Source organism: Microcaecilia unicolor, chromosome 8 (genome assembly GCF_901765095.1).
Source record: "Microcaecilia unicolor chromosome 8, aMicUni1.1, whole genome shotgun sequence".
NCBI lineage: Eukaryota > Metazoa > Chordata > Amphibia > Gymnophiona > Siphonopidae > Microcaecilia > Microcaecilia unicolor.
In genome coordinates, this window is record NC_044038.1 from 31,078,846 (window position 1) to 31,102,244 (window position 23,399).

General features: G+C 45.2%; 1 protein-coding gene across 1 annotated transcript in view; it reads right to left on the reverse strand.

Moving 5' to 3' along the window:
• XYLT1 (xylosyltransferase 1) overlaps positions 1 to 23,399 on the reverse strand; it is a 486,604-nt gene that overhangs the window by 4,422 nt on the left and 458,783 nt on the right. Inside the window, exon 10 of the mRNA XM_030211542.1 lies at positions 19,881 to 20,214. Coding sequence (XP_030067402.1) covers positions 19,881 to 20,214 — 334 coding nt within the window. The remainder of the gene's footprint in view (positions 1 to 19,880; positions 20,215 to 23,399) is intronic.

Sequence of the window (23,399 nt, forward strand, 5' to 3'; positions counted from 1 at the left end):
AAATATTTGAACGTCTGTATCATTTGAACGTCATTTGAACGTCTGTATTCAGAACACTGCGTTGAGACTTAGGACCCTATTTACTAAGCTGCGCTAAGGGTGCGCTAGCGTTTTAGCACATGCTAAACACTAAAGACACCCATATGGGTGTCTCTAACGTTTAGCGCACGCTAAAAATGCTAGCACGCCTTATTTTTTTCCTTAAAACTTTCTGATCATCTGTCAGCCTATTATTCTAAAGGTCATTGGCTGCCAGTGATCCAAGGGTTCATGTTTAATGTATAAAGTTTTGGATATAACAAAAGAGAGGGAACGAAGTACAAACTAAAGTTCAAACAAAAAAAACAGCACCACGGGCCTTTAAAAATGGAACACAGTTCTTTAATGAATGAGCCTTGACAAAAAGACCCGACACGGGCCATGTTTCGGTGACTAGCACCTGCGTCAGGGGTCACAATGAAAGTGCCTTTGTGCTTTGTAGCTTTTACTATATGAGACGTGGGGTAAGGAATAATATATTGTAGAGGAATATATTCGAGTTATTCCCCAAGTTTTCCACGTCATCACTGTGACCCCTGACGCAGGTGCTAGTCACCGAAACACGGCCCGTGTCGGGTCTTTTTGTCAAGGCTCATTCATTAAATAACTGTGTTCCATTTTTAAAGGCCCGTGGTGCTGTTTTTTTTGTTTTAATGTATAAAGTTTGTAATTGTTTGGTTCCTTTCTATTCGTTAAGATGCTTTGCCATATCTAAATCGGTGAAAGTTTCAAGGGTATTTAACCTCATTTTCTTTTCCATCAACGAAGGGCAAAGTAAGAAAGAGATGTATAGATTCTCTGCTTTCTTATCAGGCTGCCAAATTAGGTAAAGAAGTCTCCTCTTTGATAGTTCAGGCATCAAGTTATAAGCACTTTAGACATTTGCTTAAGACATATTTGTTTCAGAATTACAGAAGGAAATGATTGTATTAGCTTTTTAAAACTGAGTGATGGTTATGTTGTGCTGTATTTCCTGGTCTGACCAGCTTGTTTGTATGTAACCCGCACAGAACTGAGAGGTATCACGGGTTATAAAAAACAAGTGTACTATTATGTTAGGTACAGGCTGTACAGAGATGATTTTCATTCATTTTTGCAACCATCACCGATCTCCGGATTCTATATGGTAATCCGGGCATACTCTGAATTTGCACGAGCAGCTTAATTAGATAACAAGCCAATCAGCGCTGATAATTGCCAATTAACTAGCAATTACTGACACTAATTGGCATTAATTAGAATTTACGTGTGCAACTGTCTAAGGGCCCTGTTTACTAAGGTGCGCTAGTGTTTTTAGCGCATGCACAAAATTAGCACATGCGAACTGTGTAGGTGCCCATAGGAATATTGTGGGCGCATACACAGTTAGCGTGCGCTAAAAACGTTAACGCACCTCTAGCGCGGCTTAGTAAACAGAGCCCTAAGTATATTCTGTAACCCGATGTGTGTAAATTCTAAGTCGAGTAGTTGAAAAGGGGGCGTGGCCATGGACGTGGAATGGGCAGGTCATGGGCGTTTCTAAAATCTATGCATCTTATAGAACACACCCGGTTGCGCCTAATTTAAGCGTCTGCATTTACACCATGTTTTACTTGGTGTAACTCCCTGCAACTAAATTCCATATTCTATAAACCAAGTAGAAATTTAGGCATACTTCGTAGAATACACCAAGGCATATTTTTTTTGGCGCTGATTTTTTTTAGGGATGATATATATATATATATATATATATATATATATATATATGGAATCTAACCTCAAATGTGTAGTTTTAATTCAAGGTTATCTGTGTTACACATCTTTAACTGAATAAATCTATAAAAGGAAATGCTACAGGAACCACAACTCTGTTTGAAAGGACTTCTTATTTTCTTTTTGTAAATGTTGAAAACCTGGAGGTGTGACTTCTCATCCTCCCCACACACAATTATCTTTTAATTTCCAGTTCAGCATTTGTAATGACAGCACTCAACCCTCCTTTACTCCACATAAGCCACATTGAGCCTGCCATGAGTGGGAAAGTGCGGGGTACAAATTTAACAAAAAAAAAGTATGCAGCTCATACTTAACTAACTGGACGGGCTGAAGATAGGACCCAAAGTGGTGAACTGGTTGACAGACAGATGCCAGAGGGTGGTGGTAAATGGAATTCGCTCGAAGGAGGGAAAGGTGAGTAGTGGAGTGCCTCAGGGATCGGTGCTGGGACCGATTCTGTTCAATATATTTATGAGTGACATTGCTGAAGGGTTAGAAGGTAAAGTTTGCCTTTTTGCGGATGATACTAAGATTTGTAACAGAGTGGACACCCGGGAGTGGAAAACATGAAAAAGGATCTGCGGAAGCTAGAAGAATTGTCTAAGGTTTGGCAATTAAAATTCAATGCGAAGAAATGCAAAGTGATGCACTTAGGGAGTAGAAATCCACGGGAGACGTACGTGTTAGGCGGGGAGAGTCTGATAGGTACCGACAGGGAGAGGGATCTTGGGGTGATAGTATCTGAGGATCTGAAGGTGACGAAACAGTGTGACAAGGCAGTGGCCGTAAGTAGAAAGTTGCTAGGCTTTATAGAGAGGGGCGTGACCAGCAGAAGAAAAGAGGTTTTAATGCCCCTGTATAAGTCGTTGGTGAGGCCCCACCTGGAGTATTGTGTTCAGTTCTGGAGGCCGTATCTTGCTAAGGATGTAAAAAGAATTGAAGTGTTGCAAAGAAAAGCTACGAGAATGGTACGGGATTTGCGTTATAAGACGTATGAGGAGAGACTTGCTGACCTGAACATGTATACCCTGGAGGAAAGGAGAAACAGGGGTGATATGATACAGACGTTCAAATATCTGAAAGGTATTAATCCGCAAATGAACCTTTTCCGGAGATGGGAAGGCGGTAGAACTAGAGGGCACGATACGAGATTGAAGGGGGGCAGATTCAAGAAAAATGTCAGGAAGTATTTTTTCACGGAGAGAGTGGTGGATGCTTGGAATGCCCTCCCGCGGGAGGTGGTGGAGAAGAAAACGGTAACGGAATTCAAACATGCGTGGGATAAACATAAAGGAATCCTGTTCCGAGGGAATGGATCCTCAGAAGCTTAGCTGAGATTAGGTGGCAGAGCCGGTGGTGGGAGGCGGGGCTGGTGGTTGGGAGGCGAGGATATTGCTGGGCAGACTTATACGGCCTGTGCCCTGAAAATGACAGATACAAATCAAGGTAAGGTATACACAAAAAGTAGCACATATGAGTTTATTTTGTTGGGCAGACTGGATGGACTATGCGGGTCTTTTTCTGCCGTCATCTACTATGTTACTATGTTAACATACAGAGGATCCAGTCAACTAGCCAAGATGTAAACTGGCTGGGACAGAAAATTGATTCTTTCAAGTTCATCCCATGTAAGCTGCCAACAGCTGCGGGCTGAATTAACTCCAGATATTCAATGCCAGAGCATGTCTAGCCTCTGGCATTGAATATCTGGGTTGGTGTGGCAACCCAGAAGTTAAACGAGCATCGGCCAATATTGAGACTGGTGCCTGGTTAACTTGCGGAAAAGGATAGGACAGCCCTTTAGCTGTCCTAACTTTATGCACTCATAAGTACGTAAGTATTGCTATACTGGGACAGACCGAAGGTCCATCAAGCCCAGCATCCTGTTTCCAACAGTGGCCAATGCAGGTCATAAGTACCTGGCAAGATCCCAAAACAGTACAATACATTTTATGCTGCTTATCCTAGAAATAAACAGTGGATTTTCCCCAAGTCCATTTTAATAATAGTCTATGGACTTTTCCTTTAGGAAGCCATCCAAACCTTTTTAAACCCCACTAAGCTAACTGCTTTTACTACATTAACGAATGCCAGAGTATGCATGCTGCCCTCATCCCATACCCTAAAAATAATCCAGAAAAAAAAAGCACAGCGGGCTCTCAAGAAAAGGTACAAGTGTGCTTTATTAATAAAGCATTCTTGCATTTATTTATTTATTTATTGCATTTGTATCCCACATTTTCCCACCTATTTGCGGGCTCAGTGTGGCTTACAATACATTATGAATGATGGAATTACAATGTGTTAGAATTCGGTTATGGATTACATTGTGAAGAGTTATACGAGACAAAATCAAAGTATCTTTAAGGAATATAGCAATGGAAAAGAACAGTGAAACATTGGAAGGAAACAAGGGAGACTAAAGGGCAATATATAATAACAAGAAAACATATGGCATATATTCCTCTCTGGGTAAAGGTATGAGTGTGGTGAGATTTCGGGGGATGAGAATTCAGAAGTGGATGTATTGATGCATTACTGAAACAGTGAGTGTGGACTTTATGTGTTTTGGTTCTTTCCGTAGATTTTAGCAAAAAGATGTGTCTTCAATAATTTGCGGAAGGAGGTTTGTTCGTAGATCGTTTTCAGGTTGCGCGGCAGTGTGTTCCAGAACTGCGTGCTCATGTAAGAAAAGGTTGACGCGTGCAGCGCTTCGTATTTCAAGCCCTTGCAGTTAGGGAAGTGGAGGTTGAGGAAAGTTCGGGATGATCTTTTGGCGTTTCTGTACCTTTTCTTGAGAGCCTGCTGTGGTTTCTTTTTGGATTGCTCTGTTTGTGACCCTTTGACCCTCTCTGTTGTATGCTGCTCAACCCATACCCTGTCAGTTTTCCATGTAATCTCTCACCGTCATCATCCCTGTGTCTAGTTAAATTCTTATAAATTTGTTAGACATAAGAACATAAGAATAGCCATACTGGGTCAGGCAATCTAGTCCAGTATCTTGCTTCCAGTAGTAGCCAAGTACTGACAGAATCCCAAATAGTAGGAAGGTTCAGGCTACCGATCTTATGGACAAGCAGTGGCTTTCCCCATGCCTATCTCAATAGCAGACTATGGACTTTTCCTCCAGAAATTGATCCAAACCTTTTTTAAACCCAGATATACTAACCGCCGATACCACATCCTCTGGCAACAAGTTCCAGAGCTTAACTATTCATTGAATGAAAAAATATTTCCTGCTGCTCGTTTTAAAAGTAGCACCATGTAACTTCATTTCCTTTTGTGGAAAAATAAAAAAAAAAAACCAGTAGCGAACATGGCCATTTTCAAACCAGAAAAACGTCCTACTTTTTGTTTCAAAAATGGCCATTTGCTAGATGTTTTTGTGCTCAGTGTGTCTTTCTTTTTGGACCATTTTTGAAAGAAAAATTAAGTCCAAGGGAAAAATGCACAAAAACAAGCTATTAGGTGGTAATGGGGGGGGGGGGGGGGGGGGGGAGCAGCAGTAGACTAGCCACACAGACATCCCAGCACAGCAGTGGGGCACTGGGGCACTGCAATGGACTTCACATAAAAAGTCCCAGGTACACATTCCACCATTACCCCCATGTATGGTGAGTCCTCCAAAACCCACCAAAAACCTACTGAACCCAACTGTACACCACTGCAATATAGCTCGTATGGCTACAGGTGTCACCTATATGTAGGGTTACCATATTTTGTCCTCTAAAAAAGAGGACACATGTCGCGCCCCCTGCCCCGCCCATACCACGCCCCTTTTGCATCCTCACCCCGCCCTTTCTCGCTCTCACCCCGCCCCATCACATATTCCCCTCCCCCCGGGTCACATATTCCCCTCCCCTGCCCCCCGTCACCTCCCCTCCCCCGGGTCACATATTACCCTCCCCTCCCCCCGTCACCTCCCCTCCCCTTACTTACTATCTACTGCCCTGTTGGTCTAGTGACCTCTTTGGGGCAGGAAAGAGCCCCCTCTTTCCTGCCTGGAGCGCTGCCCTTGCCCTGATTCCTGTTGCTGTGTGACGGTCTCAGGATTCAAAATGGCCACCGAGAGTTGAAGTCTCGCGAAGCCGCTTCAACTCTCGGTGGCCTTTTTGAATCCCGAGACCGTCACACAGCAACAGGATGCAGGGCAAGGGCAGCGCTCCGGGCAGGAAAGAGGGGGCTGTTTCCTGTCCCGAAGAGGTCACTAGACCACCAGGGCTGTAGATAGTAAGTAAGGGAAGGGGAGGGGAGGCTAGGATAGGTCCGCCGCCCGCCCACCCATTTGTCCAGAAATCCAGACAAACGGGCGGACTGGCAAAACCCGGCCGGACGCCCAGACATGTCCTCAGAAAGAGGACATATCCAGGTAAATCCGGACGTATGGTAACCCTACCTATATGTAGGTTCAGTAGTTTTTTGGTGGGTTTTGGACGGCTCACACTGTCCACCACAAGTGTACCAGTTAGCGTGGGTTATGGGCCTGGGTCCCCTTCTCTACAATGCACTGCACCAACCACTAGGCTACTTCAGGGACCTGCTGGCCAGAACATCTGAAGCTGTCATAGAGGCTGGTATGTACTGTTTCTTTCATATCTTTGGGGGAGGGGGTGGGAGGGGGTCAGTGATCACTGGGAAAGTAAGGAGGGGGATTCAGTCATGCCTTAATCCCTTCAGTAGTCATTTGGTCATTTAGGGCACCTTTTTGTGACTTAGTCGTGATTGAAACAGGTCTAGACTAAAATGTCTAACTTTTAGCTCCAGACATTTTTGCTCTGTTGCATTATGGCAGAAATATGTCCAAGTTTTGGGAATGCCCAAATCCTGCCCCCAACATACCCCCTTGTGATAAGAACTGCAAAGAAAACCGTCTTAAAAATGGGAGTATGAAAACAGCGATTTGGACGTCTTGGCAAAAAAAAAAAAAAGTCCATGCGTGTGATGCTTTTGTTGTTTTGAAAATGAGCAACATCCTGAATTTCACTCTCCTTTCTAGCTCTCCATTTGATTTTTGATCATATGAAATGCCAATTGACTCTGCAGTGCTAGTGTTACTTCTGTATACTGGAATTTTTGCTTGTATGGTGACTGACGCATCTCAGAAACTGAAGCCTGGTACGACAGCCAGGCACAACTTAATAAAATATTCTTAGCGTTTCACTGGGATAATAGTTTACAGGTACATGATCTGAGTTCAAGGTTACAGGTTTAGTGATTTTATGACCTGATTAACACCAGGCAGCCTGAGATGAAGGCCGCAGCTACCATCAAGAATTTTTCTCTAAGCTTCAAAGGGGATTAGCTGAAAGATGGGAACGTTCAAAGCAGGGAAAGTGAACCTTTTGATGTTAAAGAGTACTGGCAGTCAAATGTAAGAATTCTCTTTCATGAAATGGGGGGAGGGGGGGGGTTACAAAAAAGATAATCCTCTATTTTTTCATTCTTGATAGATGTTATACCCCTATGCATTTTAAAGAATTTCATTCAATACGTTCAGTTTAATTGGTTTATCTTACAAAAGGTTTCAATTAATAACAGTCATGTACCCATATCTGTATTCAAAAAAACCAACTGAAAAATGCAGCTGCTTTCACAACTCCAGTGTCTGCCCTCACATACAGAAAAACTCATACACAGCCAAGCCACATGGCACCACAGTAAAGACAATGACTCATAATATACCTCAAAGTACTATTTGAATTCTTTAATCAAAAAACATTCTTGCCCTTAAATTCACACCTGAGATAAATACATCTTTACTTTAAAACTCACACTGAAATCCTACTGCAACACAAAGGAAAGCCTTGCGGTAACACACAATTGAGAAACAGTAAAGTTCTACAACTACTGGAAAATTTTCCAGTTCTAGGTTTTCTGCAGCCATGCAGACTAATGAGAAATAAACTTCCAACAGAAAAAAATGGCACAAAGTCCTGCAAGATTCAATGACCTGGAAACACTCACATAGGAAAGACATTCAGCAGAATTTCTCCCTTATATGGAAGTGAAGCGCCGCCCAGTGCAACCCAGGATGCACTGGCAGGGCGCTGCCATTTTGGAGGCGGTGCTGGAAGGAGGAAGGATTGCTGCTCCCTCCTCCTTCGTGTAAAGGTATTGTGGGGTGTTCGGGGTCTCTAGACCACCAGGTTGGGGGGGGGGGGGGGGGGGTTGAGTCTCTTGCTGGGAGGAGAGATTGTGGTTCTTTTTTTGGGGGATGGGGGGGCTGTTACCATGCAGATGCATGCTGGACAGGGTTCCCAATTCTAGCAGAATGCTAATTTGGTGCGCTGCCCGCTGAGCACTAGGGAGACATACTAATGTCCCTGTTTAGCAAGCATTTGCATGCTGTTAGCGTTCAGAGCCAGTGAGCGTGTTGTTACATGTGCTCGCCAGCTCTGATCCTTGGATGCATTCAAACACGGGCACTAGTCTGGGCCTCAGGATCCACAAATTATGCGTGCAAAGTTCACAGTGCTCAGTTGCAGGGGAGTGTGGACCTAGGAGGGGCATGGGAGGTTCAGGGACATGCCTAACACTTACACGCCTGACAGAAGTTAGTTGATTTTTAACTGTTGATATTTTTTGCTCACAGGGGACTCATCCTTGTTACACCTTTTTGTGAAACAGGAGTTCATGTCAAATGATGGTCCCATGGAAAGTAGGTGCCTACTTTGCTTTAAAGAATACTAGTGTAACTGGGTATACTCGCGGCTGTCACCCGGGGCAGATCACTGCTGTGCACCCCCCCCCCCCCCAGGGTGCAGCGGCATCCGTCCCCCCAGGGTGCAGCACGACACCCCCCCCCCGGCGCAATGACACCCCCCCCCGGGTGCATTCTTGGCTGGTGGAGGGTGCAGAGAGCAGCCGCGCGCCTGTCGGCTCCGCTGGCTCCCTGCTCCCTCTGCCCCGGAATAGGAAGTAACCTGTTCCGGGGCAGAGGGAGCAGGGAACCAGCGGAGCTGACAGGCGCACGGCTGCTCTCTGCACCCTCCAGCAGCGTGTGCTCGGGGCAGACCGCCCCCACCGCCCCGCCCTTGCTACGCCGCTGGTTGTGAGCGCTTAGACAGTCATAGAGCTGGCGTAAATGTGTGTGCCTATGTTCCAGAGATATCTGCATAACTTATAGAATTCTATTAGTTATGTGTGCTTCTGCCCAGATTCCACCTACCTGCAAATGACATGCTACCAGAGATATGCGTACAGTTACAGAACAGTGCTAAGGCACACTTTTGGCAATTACAAATGTGTACGTACTTTTTAATCAGGCATTTTTGGATATGGCCTGATCCCTTGAGACACAGCTCTCCCCTGAGTCTATTTAGTCCTTAAAGGAAACAGATTACACTTTATCTGATCTCACCACTGTGTGTCCTGCTACTGTAGTCTCTGATAAATATTGTTCTGTATATACCAACTGCCCACCCTTTGATGGGGCTGATCTTATGTCCTCAATTACTACAAGTATGTCTGTGTGCTTCTGTATTACATAACTCAGGGCCCGATGCTCAAACAAACCGGGCTTGCAAAGATTCATTTTAGCCAGTCTAAATAAAACGTTACTGTGCGGACAGTGCACAGAGGCTTTCGACCACTGCTTTACCGTACATGGGAAAAGTGACTGAAAGCCCCTTGCTAATGAGCTTGCTTGGTAGGGTCCACTGGACCCCCTCCCCCCCCCCCCCCCCCCCCGGAAGTTTTCAAGATTTAGGCTGGTCCAATCATTACTGGACATATGCACAGCTCTTGTAGGCATGTGCCAGGAATGTCTGTACCCCTTTACTGACCAAAGCTCAAATCTAACAGCGTGCTTATAATTTGCATGCTGTTAGTGTTGAGCATGGGTCGGTGATTCTGACTTGCTGTTGAGCCAGTGTTTTTCCGGTGATGTTCCCTACAGTACACCGCCACGACGATTCCAGAATGTGTGGTATAGCAAATGACTCAAATAAAATGCAAGCATATATGCCATTATTCTAATCATTTACATGCACGATTTGTAGGTAAACGTTAGCACTGAATTCATAGAATGAACTCTAACGTGCGCACTTTTTGTGAAGAGCGCATAGTCTTGAAAAAGAAAGCGTAAAATCCTAAATTTCAGTGTATATCCCTGGCTTTCGGGCTAAAATGACAGGCACATCCCTATTGGTGTCTTCTGTTCTAAAAATACTTTCACGTAAGTCTGGCTTCTACTTATTTTTACCTTTGTAATTTGCTCTCACGGTCCCCATTACATCTCCAATGACTCTGCCTAGATGATGCAGACTGTCACTGTCTTTTTTTTTTGTCCCTTCAAAAATACTAACTCCAAAGCTGCTTCAAAAAACCAGCTTTGCAAATACCAAGACACAAACCAACAGGAAGTCACATTATGGATGCGGGGCTGGTGGTTGGGAGGCGGGGATAGGGCTGGACAGACTTGTACGGTCTGTGCCAGAGCCGGTGGTTGGGAGGCAGGGCTGGTGGTGGGGAGGTGAGGATAGTGCTGGGCAGACTTAAACGGTCTGTGCCTGTGCCAGAGCCGGTGGTTGGGAGGTGGGGCTGGAGGTTGGGAGGCGGGGATAGTTCTGGACAGACTTGTTTGGTCTGTGCCAGAGCCGGTGATTGGGAGGAGGGGCTGGTGGTTGGGAGGCGGGGATAGTGCTGGGCAGACTTATACGGTCTGTGCCCTGAAGAGCACAGGTACAAATCAAAGTAGGGTATACACAAAAAGCAGCAAATATGAGTTATCTTGTTGGGCAGACTGGATGGACCGTGCAGGTCTTTTTCTGCCGTCATCTACTATGTTACTATGTTACTATGTAAATGGCATAGCAACCACCTTTATGTCATTTATAACTGTCAGCTTCGGAGCAGAAAACTATTAGCAATGTATAATTATAGCAATGTTGGAGAGCAGTTAACAGTAACTGAATGCCTGTCTCTAATGCATATTGTGGGTTTTTACTGGGTGTCATCTGTCTCTAAAGTTACTGGCTAACTGCTGTGACAGCTCTGGGGCAGGTTTTCTATTCATCTTGTTTGCAAGGAAAAAGGGCACAGGCACATCCACCTGGGGACCACCAGCTCAAGGAAGAAGCTGGAGAACCAGGGGAGGACGCCTTCAAGATGTATGATGTAGCACAGTTACCCTTTCTCAAGAGATACAGATAGGAATCATTTCCTTCGTAAGGATATGCCACGAACATATTTATAGTAAAGAAAGACTTGAAACAAAATCAACCACATTCCTAGGCGATCAAACACACAGCCCTGATTCTTAGTTTACTCTTTCCAAATGTACAAGGACTGGGAGGCACACAATGAACCTACTAAGTAGCAAATTCTAAACAAAATTGCGGGAGTAAGCCGGGCAATCTAAATATTGGCCTCAGCAGTACACGGGCGGTTAGTGGGTAGAGCCTGGGGGAGCTGGAAGTTATCCGATTAGCAATCTGAATATCACTGCTAATCAGATTGCACTGTCAGTGTGTGCTGAGTGCCAGCCGGTATCTGGTGTTAAATATCCAGTATAATTTTAACCATGGTGGCTGGCATAAAAAAAAACAAAAACAAAACCGCCAGCCGTTGTGGGATGAATATCAACCCAAATTTGTAAGCCAGCTGTCCAGGTAATAAATATTGCAGTTTGAGTTTCTGCTGCTAGTGACAAAAATGTTGAGAAACTCAACTGAGAAGGTATGTTTCTCTGGTAAAGCAAAATCTTGGTAAGCTAAATAAGTCATATCACTGCACAATAAGGAAGACACAGTAACAAACAGCTGTCTTAGCTCAGAAAATTCAGACTGCATGACAATGACAGGAAGGAGGAGGGTTCACTCTCTCTCCAGAAGAAGAATTTCCGCCCAAGCTGATTTACGAAATAATGAACGTAAGCTTTAGACTACTGCAATCTGCTTCTTGCTGGCCTCCCACTTAGTCACCTCTCCCCTCTCCAGTCGGTTCAAAACTCTGCTGCCCGTCTCGTCTTCCGCCAGGGTCGCTTTACTCATACTACCCCTCTCCTCAAGACCCTTCACTGGCTCCCTATCCGTTTTCGCATCCTGTTCAAACTTCTTCTACTAACCTATAAATGTACTCACTCTGCTGCTCCCCAGTATCTCTCCACACTCGTCCTTCCCTACACCCCTTCCCGTGCACTCCGCTCCATGGATAAATCCTTCTTATCTGTTCCCTTCTCCACTACTGCCAACTCCAGACTTTGCGCCTTCTGTCTCACTGCACCCTACGCCTGGAATAAACTTCCTGAGCCCCTACGTCTTGCCCCATCCTTGGCCACCTTTAAATCTAGACTGAAAGCCCACCTCTTTAACATTGCTTTTGACTCGTAACCACTTGTAACCACTCGCCTCCACCTACCCTCCTCTCTTCCTTCCCGTTCACATTAATTGATTTGATTTGCTTACTTTATTTATTTTTGTCTATTAGATTGTAAGCTCTTTGAGCAGGGACTGTCTTTCTTCTATGTTTGTGCAGCGCTGCGTATGCCTTGTAGCGCTATAGAAATGCTAAATAGTAGTAGTAGTAGTAGTAGTAAGCTTTCCGGCCACTCCTTGCAAAATTCCTTACTTATATATATGTATATGCACTATGTAAGTTAAATAGGTATTTATAGGATAACATTTAAGTGGCAGGCTATCATTTATGGTGTAGTGTTGAGAGGAGCAGTCAGCGCACCCATTCCACTTCTCCCACTTGGGTTGCATAAAGGAGCTTTAGGAAGGATTTAGAGTTCAAGAGGGGAAGAAGACCTGGAGCAGAATCCCAAGGATTGACAGAGGTTTGTGCTCCCTAGGAAACAGGGAAGCCACCAACAGAGAGAAAATTCTAGTTTCCCTAAACTCCTATCTGCCAATCAAGGGAAGAAGGAGGGGCCCCAAAGGGAGGGGTTTGAGCAAAGGGGTCAGGAAGAGAAAGAGAAAAGGAACCAGAGGGAAATGCCCCTGCCGAGAGAGGGGAGCTCTCTCACAGTAGGGCTACCCAACGTAGAGCAAAGAGGAACTCAAAGCTCTAGAGTACCAAGGGTGGGGCAGTGGGTGCCTTCCACCCCGGGTGCAGACAGCAAGGGGGTGCACAGAGCAACCACACGGCTGTCGGCTCCGCTGGTTCCCTGCCCCTCTGACGTTACTTCCTGTTCCGGGGTAGGGGATCGGCGGGTGGTGAGGATGATATGCTTTGGGAGGGAGGTGGGTGATAGGCTTCGGGGGTGAGGTGCCTGGGGGTGTAGCGGTGACCCAGCACGCAACCTAGGTATGCCACTGCCTCAAAGTGAAGGCTGGGCCAAGAAGCTGTGGACACTGATAGCCAGCAGAAATACATGGGCTACCCAACTCTGGGCAAAGAGGACCCCAAAGTGAAGACTAGATTAAGGAGCTGCAGATGCTAGTAGGCAGATGGAGTAAGCGGGTATCCCAACCTGGGGCAAACAGGATGCTGGACCAGGAAGCTGTGGAAGGCCTAAAGCCCTGGAAGGAGGTGAGGCCTGGCTGCTCAGCACACATGGCTAAGTTCTGAAAGCAAGGGCTGTAATTTCTTTGTGTTTGACCTGTGCTGAGAAGAGAAGGAACTGTGGACTGCATAGACTGTTATGTTTGAGGACTTTGGTTGAGCAACTGCAGATATAATATATCTGCTAAAGCCAAAGCTTTGTTTGTTGTTTAGAAACTGCCGAGAGAATATATCTGCCAAAATTGCAAGGACAATGTATCTGCCAAAGTCAAAGCTGTGTTTGTTGTTTGGAAACTGCAGAGAGAATATATCTGCCAAAGCGAAGGCTGTGTTTTTGTTTTGAGAACTATAATAAAGAACCTCTGCATATTTCTAAGAACTATTCCTTGTTGCTTGTGTCTGGGAGGGGGAGAAACAGAGAGAAAGAGAGCTAAGCCATGCCAGATTTCTCCTGCCCATGACAAAATACATAACGCACATATATGTGCATAATTGCTAGTAAACATTTACATGTGTATCGCACATAAACGTAAGCACCTAGGTTATAAAACTTCCCTGTATCTGCTGCAGAGACCATTTTATTCCTATGAACCCTGTGGCAGATAGGTGCATATATTCCTTTACAGAACAGGTCCTTAACACGCAACCTCTGGATGCCCAGATCAGGTGCCCTGTTAAAGAATTGCCCCTACAGTGTACTATTAGTAAATTACCAACAGTGAGGCTCAAAAAGTAATAGCAGAAAATATTACTTCCTAGAGAAAATGACACGTGCATGGAATGGTCTTCCAGAGGAAACGGAGACAAGAATGGTAAAACAATTTGAAAAGGTCGGGATAGGCCGAGATCTCTAGCCACAAAGACTGAAAGAAAGACGGAGGTTACATGAGGTACATAGTCAACAACAGGACGGAATTTGGGGAGACTCGATGGGCGCTGAGGTCCTTATCTTGCATCACACTCTACATTTCTATGTTTCTACATTAAACGTGGCATTGGATCAGCCATAGATTTCCAGAATGAAAGCACTTTAGGCCCTACTTTAGAACAGATTTTTAGAAACGGGTTCCTTTGTGTCCTCTACAAAATTCTGGATTATTTCTCCTATTACTCTGAGCTGTATTCCAGATGACAATGATGCTCTGACAGTGTGTTCTTCTAAACGGGCCTGATTTGAGATTTCTTTCGTCTTGGCTCTCTTATGTAATATGTAAAACACTTCTGTACTTTTTTTTTATTTCAGTGCAGAAAGAGAATTAAACCTAGTATGCTGGTGAGAAGTATTCAGATGTCATATGCAATTTGAATGACTTCTTATCTCTTATGGAGGAGTTATAAAATGCAAAGAAGAAGAGCAGCAACTCCAGCAGTCCACGTTCAGCTCCCACGTTTTGCCCACACAGTGGCAGTATTGTTCCACGAGCAGCACATAAGGAGCACGAGATTCAGGTAGTGTCATTTCCACTGGGCCCCTTACCCACCATTCCCGAGAAATCCTTGGATGCCGAGGACAGCAAATATCATACAGTCGGATGTGTCAACACTCAAATGCCATGGTTAGGGGTTAGCTTTTAAATGTTGGCCGCAGAGTTTAAATATTTTATGTATATTCATCATTGTCATCTGCAGAAGCAGCAGCAGCGGTGAATGTATGTACACAGTGGCAAGAGCCACAACATGGATGGCTGGAAACATTAAGCTTTTATCCATACAGCTGCACGTTTCACTGCTACCACCTAGATCTTGTGTGATTGGCAGGCCAGAAATGCTTTAAAAAAAAAAATGAATAAATACCAGCTGAGTATTATCAGCTATCTGTATAGTTGGGTGGAATCTGCTCTGGTACTAACCAGGGTGGTCTGTACAAATTTTCAGTGGCACAGCGGCATTTAGAGGTCGATTTAATAAACGATGGCCAAAATCAGGCGCTGTGCGGCACTTTTACAAAGGTGCATAATGGCCTACGCGAATGCATCAAATTGGCATTACTGCCCAACTAGTGCGTCCACCTGGCGGTAATTCTGAGTTTGGCGCACAGAAAACCCACAATAGAAAACAATTTTCTATTTTCTACTGTGGGGGTGTTCCTGGCAGTAATTGACAGATGGTGCGCAGTTACTGTGCAGCAGGGGCATAGCCAGACCGGCGGGAGAGGGGTCCAGAGCCCGAGGTGAGGGGGCACATTTTAGCTCCCCCCCGGCGCCGCCGACCCCCCCGCCACCACCACCAACTTTGACCCCCCTGCCGACGACCCTCTTGACCCCCCCTCCCGCCGCCAACCCTCCCCCGCCGCTGCTGTCGCCTACCTTTGCTGGCGGGGGACCCCAACCCCCGCCAGCCGAAGTCCTCTTCTTCCGACGCAAGGCTTCGTTCTGTTTCTGTGAGTCTGATGTCCTGCACGTACAACGGGTCCCCCGCCAGCAAAGGTAGGTGAGGGTGGGTTGGTGGCAGGAGGAGGGGTCGAGAGGGTCGTCGGCAGGGGGGTCCAGGACAAAATCTATGGGGGCCCAGGCCCCAGTGGTCCCACGCAGCTACGCCACTGCCATGCAGGTAACACATGAGCCCAGACTTCTCAGTATACGAATAATTTGATCATTTTTCCAGGCAGAAACAGTGATTGTTCCTCTAGACATTTTTTCACTTTCCAAACCCCAAGAGGGTGTAATACAAGAATATGTTAGCTTTGCCTTTTATATATTAGGCAGCTAAATGGTGAAATATGTTACCGACAGCACTTAGACAACTGTCTCATTATAAGTTGTTTTGAAAAGCCCCATTTGTTTTGGAAATTTATACTGAATAAGTCTTAAATTTTATGTGGTTAGATGTTGTTACTTTATAGGTATTCCTAGTTTTTAAACTGCATTGAGCTTTTTTTTTTTTTTTTTAGGTGTACTTGGGATATAAAGGTTCTTAATGTAATGTAGCGCTCTAGAAATGTTAAATAGTAGTAGTAGTAGTAGTAATGTAAACCAGGCTCCTTATGGAATCCTGCAGCCACAGGACCTGAATTTGAACACTAGATGTCACCCTTAAGCAAGGACCATGATCCCTTCCGTAAGGATTGAACAGAGGGCCTTCTGCATGGCAACGTGTAGCACTTGCCCTAGCCACTGAGCTGGCCTTAGCTATATTATCCTAACAGGAAAGCAGGACTACACATCTTAAAGAAGGAAGTTCAGGCCACACTTTCCATAATTCGGGACTGTGAAGTCTGATTTGTTTTAAATGCCCTATCAAAACAGAGTTATCTAAATTGTTGATGTTCTGGAGGGGGGGGGGGGGGGGGGGGGGGGGGGAGAAAGGTCTGTGACATTAATCACAGTATATGCTCGTATTTAAGAGAACTTATATTACCAAGGATTTGCCCGCACCCCTGGACACAGATACTGTAGCATTCTCATGACTTACAACCCATTCTGCACCTGGACTAGCTTGCTACACATAATGTAACTTAGATCAGTTCCTTATCTCTTGCATAAGAACTTGCCTTGAGTTTAGCCAACCATCAAATTATCCCAACTGACTCTGTACCACGCATCTTGTTCTCATCGTATATCTGCTCTTGGTCCCTCAGCCATGTTGTAGAAAATCTTTAGCATTATATCTATGTTGAATATTCTAATGCATGCTAGTTAGGTGTATCATTAGTATTATGCTAACATTGTATTCCAGCTTATAATCGAACGAGAAAAACGCCCAAGTTCCGACCTAAATCGGGAGATGGACGTTTATCTCACAAAAACGAATAAAGCGGTATAATCGAAAGCCGATTTTTGGGCGTTTTCAACTGCACTCCATCGCGGATGCGGACAAAGTTTATGGGGGCGTGTCAGAGGTGTGGCGAAGGCGGAACTGGGGCGTGGTTATCTGCCGAACAAAGATGGGCGCATTTCACCGATAATGGGAAGAAAGTATGCGTTTTTACCTAGAATTTAGGACACTTTTCCTGGACCCTGTTTTTTCACGAATAAGGCCCCAAAAAGTGCCCTAAATGACCAGATGACCACTGGAGGGAATCGGGGATGACCTCCCTTGACTCCCCCAGTGGTCACTAACCCCCTCCCACCACAAAAAAATGATGTTTCACACATTTTCATTTTCACCCTCAAATGTCATACCCAGCTCCCTGGCAGCAGTATGCAGGTCACTGGAGGAGTTGTTAGGGGGTGCAGTGGACTTCAGGCAGGTGGACCCAGGCCCATCCCCCCTACCTGTTACAATTGTGCTGCTTAATGCTTATTAGTCGTCCAACCCCCCCAAACCCACTGTACCCACATGTAGGTGCCCCCCTTCACCCCTTAGGGCTATAGTAATGGTGTAGACTTGTGGGCAGTGGGTTTTGAGGGGGATTTGGGGGGCTCAACACACAAGGGAAGGGTGCTATGCACCTGGGAGCTCTTTGACCTTTTTATTTGTTTTTGTAAAAGTGCCCCCTAGGGTGCCCGGTTGGTGTCCTGGCATGTGAGGGGGACCAGTGCACTACGAATCTTGGCCCCTCCCACGAATAAATGTCTTGGATTTATTCGTTTTTGAGCTGGGCGCTTTCATTTTCTATTATCGCTGAAAAACAAAAACGCCCAGCTCACACATTGTTGAATAAAACATGGGCGTCTATTTTTTTCGAAAATACGGTTCGGTCCGCCCCTTCACTGACCCGTTCTCGGAGATAAACGCCCATGGAGATAGGCGTTTTCGTTCAATTATGCCCCTCAATATATCTCTGGTATTTGAATTCCAGTGCTGTTAAATGTGTATATTTTTTATACTGTTTCACAGTAGTTCTATTATTAGGTTTCAATTTACTGTTTTCAAGTTTACCTCATTTACTGTATTTATATTTATTCTTGGTTATTTTACTATTGTTATGCTGTTAACACAATTGTAAATTTTACGTTAAACTGTACCTGCTGTACACTGCCTTGGGCGAATCTCTTAAAAACGGCGGTTAATAAATCCCAATAAATAAATAAAACAGCTTCTGACTAAGAAACAGTGGGCCCAATATTCAGCTGGCAGTGATCAGCCGGCATTATCCCCAGAAATGTAATGCCAGGCCAAGTCTGGAGCTGGTGAAAACAAGCTGGTTAAATGTCATATTCAGACCTAACCAACTAGGACGAACCACATAAAGATAGGACTGACTTTTATGCGATCCTATTTTGCAGTTACCTTGGCCAGTCAAGTGTTGACTATCGGCACTTAACTTGTCTACTGCTGACTCCACCCCTCCAAAACTCCCCCTCCCCCAAATAGTCAGTTTTGAGCTGGATGCTAACTAGACAGTTTTAGTAGCACCATCCACAGTTAAATCACCTTGAATATCAACCCCAGTATTAACTGAACTGGCTCAAAAAAACACATAATTAACATTCACACATTTTACAATACATTTACATGGGAACGCCAAAAAGTAACATCTTAGGATGAAGGATCAAAAGCTGCTTGCCCTTCCCAAGTTGGGTAAAATTCTAACTTCACGTCATCGTTTTCATCACTTATCTGCAATTTCCTTGTGTTGACGCTGTTTTTGCTCCCTCTTAGGGGGAACTGGGCCATTTAAGCACCCCAATGCAACCGTTAAGCCCTAGAGATAAGGAAGTAGGCACCTGCACTCTCAAATAGCCCAACCCATAAGCCTAGTTGGGGGAGGAGGGGGGGGGAGGATCCGCCTGGACTATCAGAGTACAGGTTTAGGCGAATAGTCAGAGAGAGGGAAGAGAGATGTTGGGAGTATAGACAAGAGGAGGGAGGTGAGGGGGAGGAGGGAGTTGGTATAAGAGGGGTGGGGAGGGGGAGGAAATGTTAAAAGAAAATATTTGGATGTTAAATTTCTTGAATACTTACGTTGTACAGGTTTTTGATTTATAGTGAAAAGTATTTGGAGCATGTTAGATGTCTAACCCGATGAAGACTCAATAAAAACGTTGAAACATAAGCACCCCAATGCAGAGCAGAGAAAGCCTATTCTATAATGGCATCTGGTACCCTGATTCCGTCATGGAATACTAGCGTAGACCTGCCTGGTGTGGCTACATTTTGGCATGACCATTGACACCAGATCTATGGCTGATGTAAATGGGTGTACCTATGAACGTCATGCAACACATGCAACTTATTCTGTAAGCCACACATGTGAGCTGGAGACACGTCCATGCCCCTCCCATGTTCCACTCACATGTACGCCACTTACAGCTGTGCACTTTAGCACTTGCACAATATCTTACAGAAATGCATGTAGTGCAGTTACACACATAAGTGCTGCTTTTCTGATGAATGTTATTGTGAATGTTGTCAACTGGATGGCTTACATTTATGTCCATTTCCTATCTTGGCATGTGCATTGTGCAGATATAAATAGTTGAAACCACATCCCCTGCCCCCCATTTTTGCTGTTGTAAGCCCCGAACACCTCTGGCAATGTGGCGTTTCCCAAATTCTTAAATAAAGAAAGAAACAAATAGGTCGTTGCAAAGTGGAGCTTGGTATCCTGAAAACCTGACTTGAACAACAATAGTTAAGCTTATTTTTCTCTTAATAAATGTTATGTTTGGTGGCCTAACAGAACACTCCCTAAACAATATTCTATATCCAATTACTGGCATCATCTTCAGAACAAGATTTGCTCAAACACCCACCTTTTTTGATAGGTTGCCTGTTGAAGAATGTAAGAGGCGTAACAAGGAATTTGGTTTCCGCTACAGGTACCCAATGGTGCAGAATTTTAACAGTCCAGACTCCAGGCCTCAGTGGTAAATTGAGTGGTGGTTTGTAATGTGTATACTCTGCATTGGACTCGATCAGAATGTCGTAAGTAGCTGCAATGACATTGATGGGGTCAATCCAGATTACAGTCACCGTTACATTCGGGCCTTTGCCCCACTTCTGCATGCCAATGGGCTCATCCATTGGCCCAATAAGGCCACCAAAGTTCCGAAATAGTCTTTCCTTAGCATCCCAGTCAGTTCCAATCTGTAACAAAAGTTAAATTGAGGTCAATTCTATAACGATTTCTGTATATAGTTCACTTACTGTGGACGGCATTATGCAGAAAATGCAGCTATTAAGAAAATTAAAGCAGAATCAAGAAAGACATTAATTCTCAGATGTCACTAAAATTCTCTCTACTCCCTCCCCTGTTTCATTCAGATTAGCTTTACTTCCTAAGAAGAGAGGGCATTTTAAGAGTCTGAATGATGCTGTCCTACTAAATTTGTAAAATGGCTACTTCTGCTTCCTGTATGTCCTTATATATATTTTACAAAAGGCTCCCCATTCAGCAGGACCTTTTGTAAAATACTACTGAAATTGAGCACATCATGACCTGGACATCTGAATTCCAATGTCAGTGTTTTATATAAAATAGACCTTTAACACACACTAGAATGACAAGAACCATTTAGAAATTGCTGTTGATCTTTTACGAAGATAGCTTGTTCTGATAAAGTTCAATAGTTACTCATAGGTGACATGGAAGGGAATAATCGAACGGCGCCGGCCAAATAGATGGCCGTCCATCTATTTGGCCGGCGCCGTAAAGTGGTGCCCTGACCATATTATCAAAAAAAGATAGCCGGCTATCTTTCGTTTCGATAATACGGTTGGAGCCGGCCAAATCTCAGCATTTGGGCCGGCTTTAGAGATGGCAGGCATTGGTTTCCGGCGATAATGGAAACCGAGGCCGGCCATCTCAAACCTGGCCAAATCCAAGGTATTTGGTCATGGGAGGAGCCAGCATTTGTAGTACACTGGTCCCCCTCACATGCCAGGACACCAACCGGGCACCCTAGGAGGCACTGCAGTGGACTTCAGAAATTGGTCCCAGGTGCATAGCTCCCTTACCTTGGGTGCTGAGCCCCCCCAAATCCCCCTCAAAACCCACTCCCCACAACTCTACACCACTACCATAGCCCTTAGGAATGAAGGGGGGCACCTACATGTGGGTACAGTGTGTTTTGGGGGGGTTTGGAGGGCTCAACATTTACCACCACAAGTGTAACAGGTAGAGGGGGGATGGGCCTGGGTCCACCTGACTGAAGTGCACTGCATCCACTAAAAACTGCTCCAGGGACCTGCATACTGCTGTCATGGAGCTGGGTATGACATTTCAGGCTGGCATAGAGGCTGGCAAAAAATGTTTTTTAATTTTTTTTTTTTTTTGGGTGGGAGGGGGTTGGTGACCACTGGGGGAGTAAAGGGAGGTGATCCCCGATTCCCTCCGGTGGTCATCTGGTCAATTGGGGCACTTTTTTGAGTCTTGGTCCTAAAAATAAATGGACCAAGTGAAGCCGGTCAAATGCTCGTCAGAGCCGGCCATCTTTTTCCATTATTGGCCGAAGCTGGCCATCTCATAACTACGCCCCCATCCCGCCTTCCATACCCTTCCGAAATGCCCCCTTTAACTTTGGCCGGCTCTGCGACGGAAAGCAGTTGGAGCCGGCCAAAATCGGCTTTCCATTATACCGATTTGGCCGGGTTCTGGAGATGGCCATCCATCTCCCGATTTGTGTCGGCAGATGGCCGGTGATCTCTTTCGAAAATAAGCAGGAGAGAGGGGCATTTTCGAAAGGGACATCCAAGATGCGATTTGGAAGTCCTTGCAAAATGGCAAAATCTAATGGTGGGGAAACCCTTATTTCAAAAAAAGATGGACGTCCATCTTTTGTTTCGAAAATACCGTCAGGGATGTCCAAATCCTTAAATGTTGCCGTCCCTAGACATGGTCGTTACTGATTTTCGGCGATTTTCAAAACCAAAGACGTCCATGTCAGAAACAACCAAATGCAAGCCATTTGGTCGTGGGAGGAGTCAGTATTTGTAGTGCACTGGTCCCTCTGACATGCCAGGACACCAACCAGGCACCCTAGGGGGCACTGCAGTGGACTTCATAAATTGCTCCCAGGAACATAACTGCCTTACCTTGTGTGCTGAGCCCCCCAAAACCCACAACCCACAACTGTACACCACTACCATAGTCCTTACAGGTGAAGGGGGCACCTATATGGGTACAGTGGGTTTGTGGTGGGTTTTGGAAAGCTTGCTGTTTCCTCCACAAATGTAACAGGTAGGGGGGGTTATGGGTCTGGATCCGCCTGTCTGAAGTGCACTGCAGTACCCACTAAAACTGCTCCAGGGACCTGCATGCGCTGTCATAGACCTGAGTATGACATCTGAGGCTGGCACAGAGGCTGGCATGACATATTTTGAAAGATGTTTTTTGAAGGTGGGAGGGGGTTAGTGACCACTGGGGGAGTAACGGGAGGTCATGCCCGATTCTCTCCGGTGGTCATCTGGTCATTTCGGGCACCTTTTTGTGCCTTAGTCGTAATAAAACACGTCCAGGTGAAAACGTCCAAGTGTTCGTCAGGGACGTCCTTGTTTTTTTCGATTATGGGTCAAAGACTTCCAAGTGTTAGACACGGCCAAGTCCCGTCTTCGCTACGCCTCCGACAAGCCCCCTTGAACTTTGGCCGTCCTTGCGATGGAGTGCAGTTGGGGGACGTCCTAAATCGGGTTTCGATTATACCGATTTTGACGTCCCTGGGAGAAGGACGTCCATCTTCCAATTTATGTTGAAAGATGGATGTCCATCTCTTTCGAAAATGAGCCCAAGAGCCTCCCTTTGCAGATTAACTGCAGCACATGCTCCCAGGGTCAGTTTCTGCACAGCTCTGTCCTTCATTATTCTTTATTTCCATTTGCTGTACTGCTTTAACTCCAATAGAACCAAGTGGTTTACAAAAAAAAACCCCAAAACAAAACGTACAACCAATTGTTTACAAAGCCAAGGTCAAGACAAAAATTATAAAAAAGGAACTACAATTCAAATACGATAGATGGGGGCAGACTAAAAAGAACAAAAACACAAAACACACAACTTAAGATGAACAAGAGGGAGGAAACAATAAAGGCGAGAACTAAGGGGAGGAAAGAACTAAGGAAATGCAAAACCAGAGACAAGGACAGAGACAAAGACAAAGGTTAGTGGACCACCTCTTATCAGCAAAGGAGCTGGTGCACAAGATACTGTAAATATTTAACAGGCGTGCTCATGGTTTGAGCTGTTATTCAGAACACATGGCTCTTAGCAAGGATTTTAATGGATCAACTCAATCCCTATTAGCATGGGATCAAATCTGCCTCCTCCACCCCCCCAT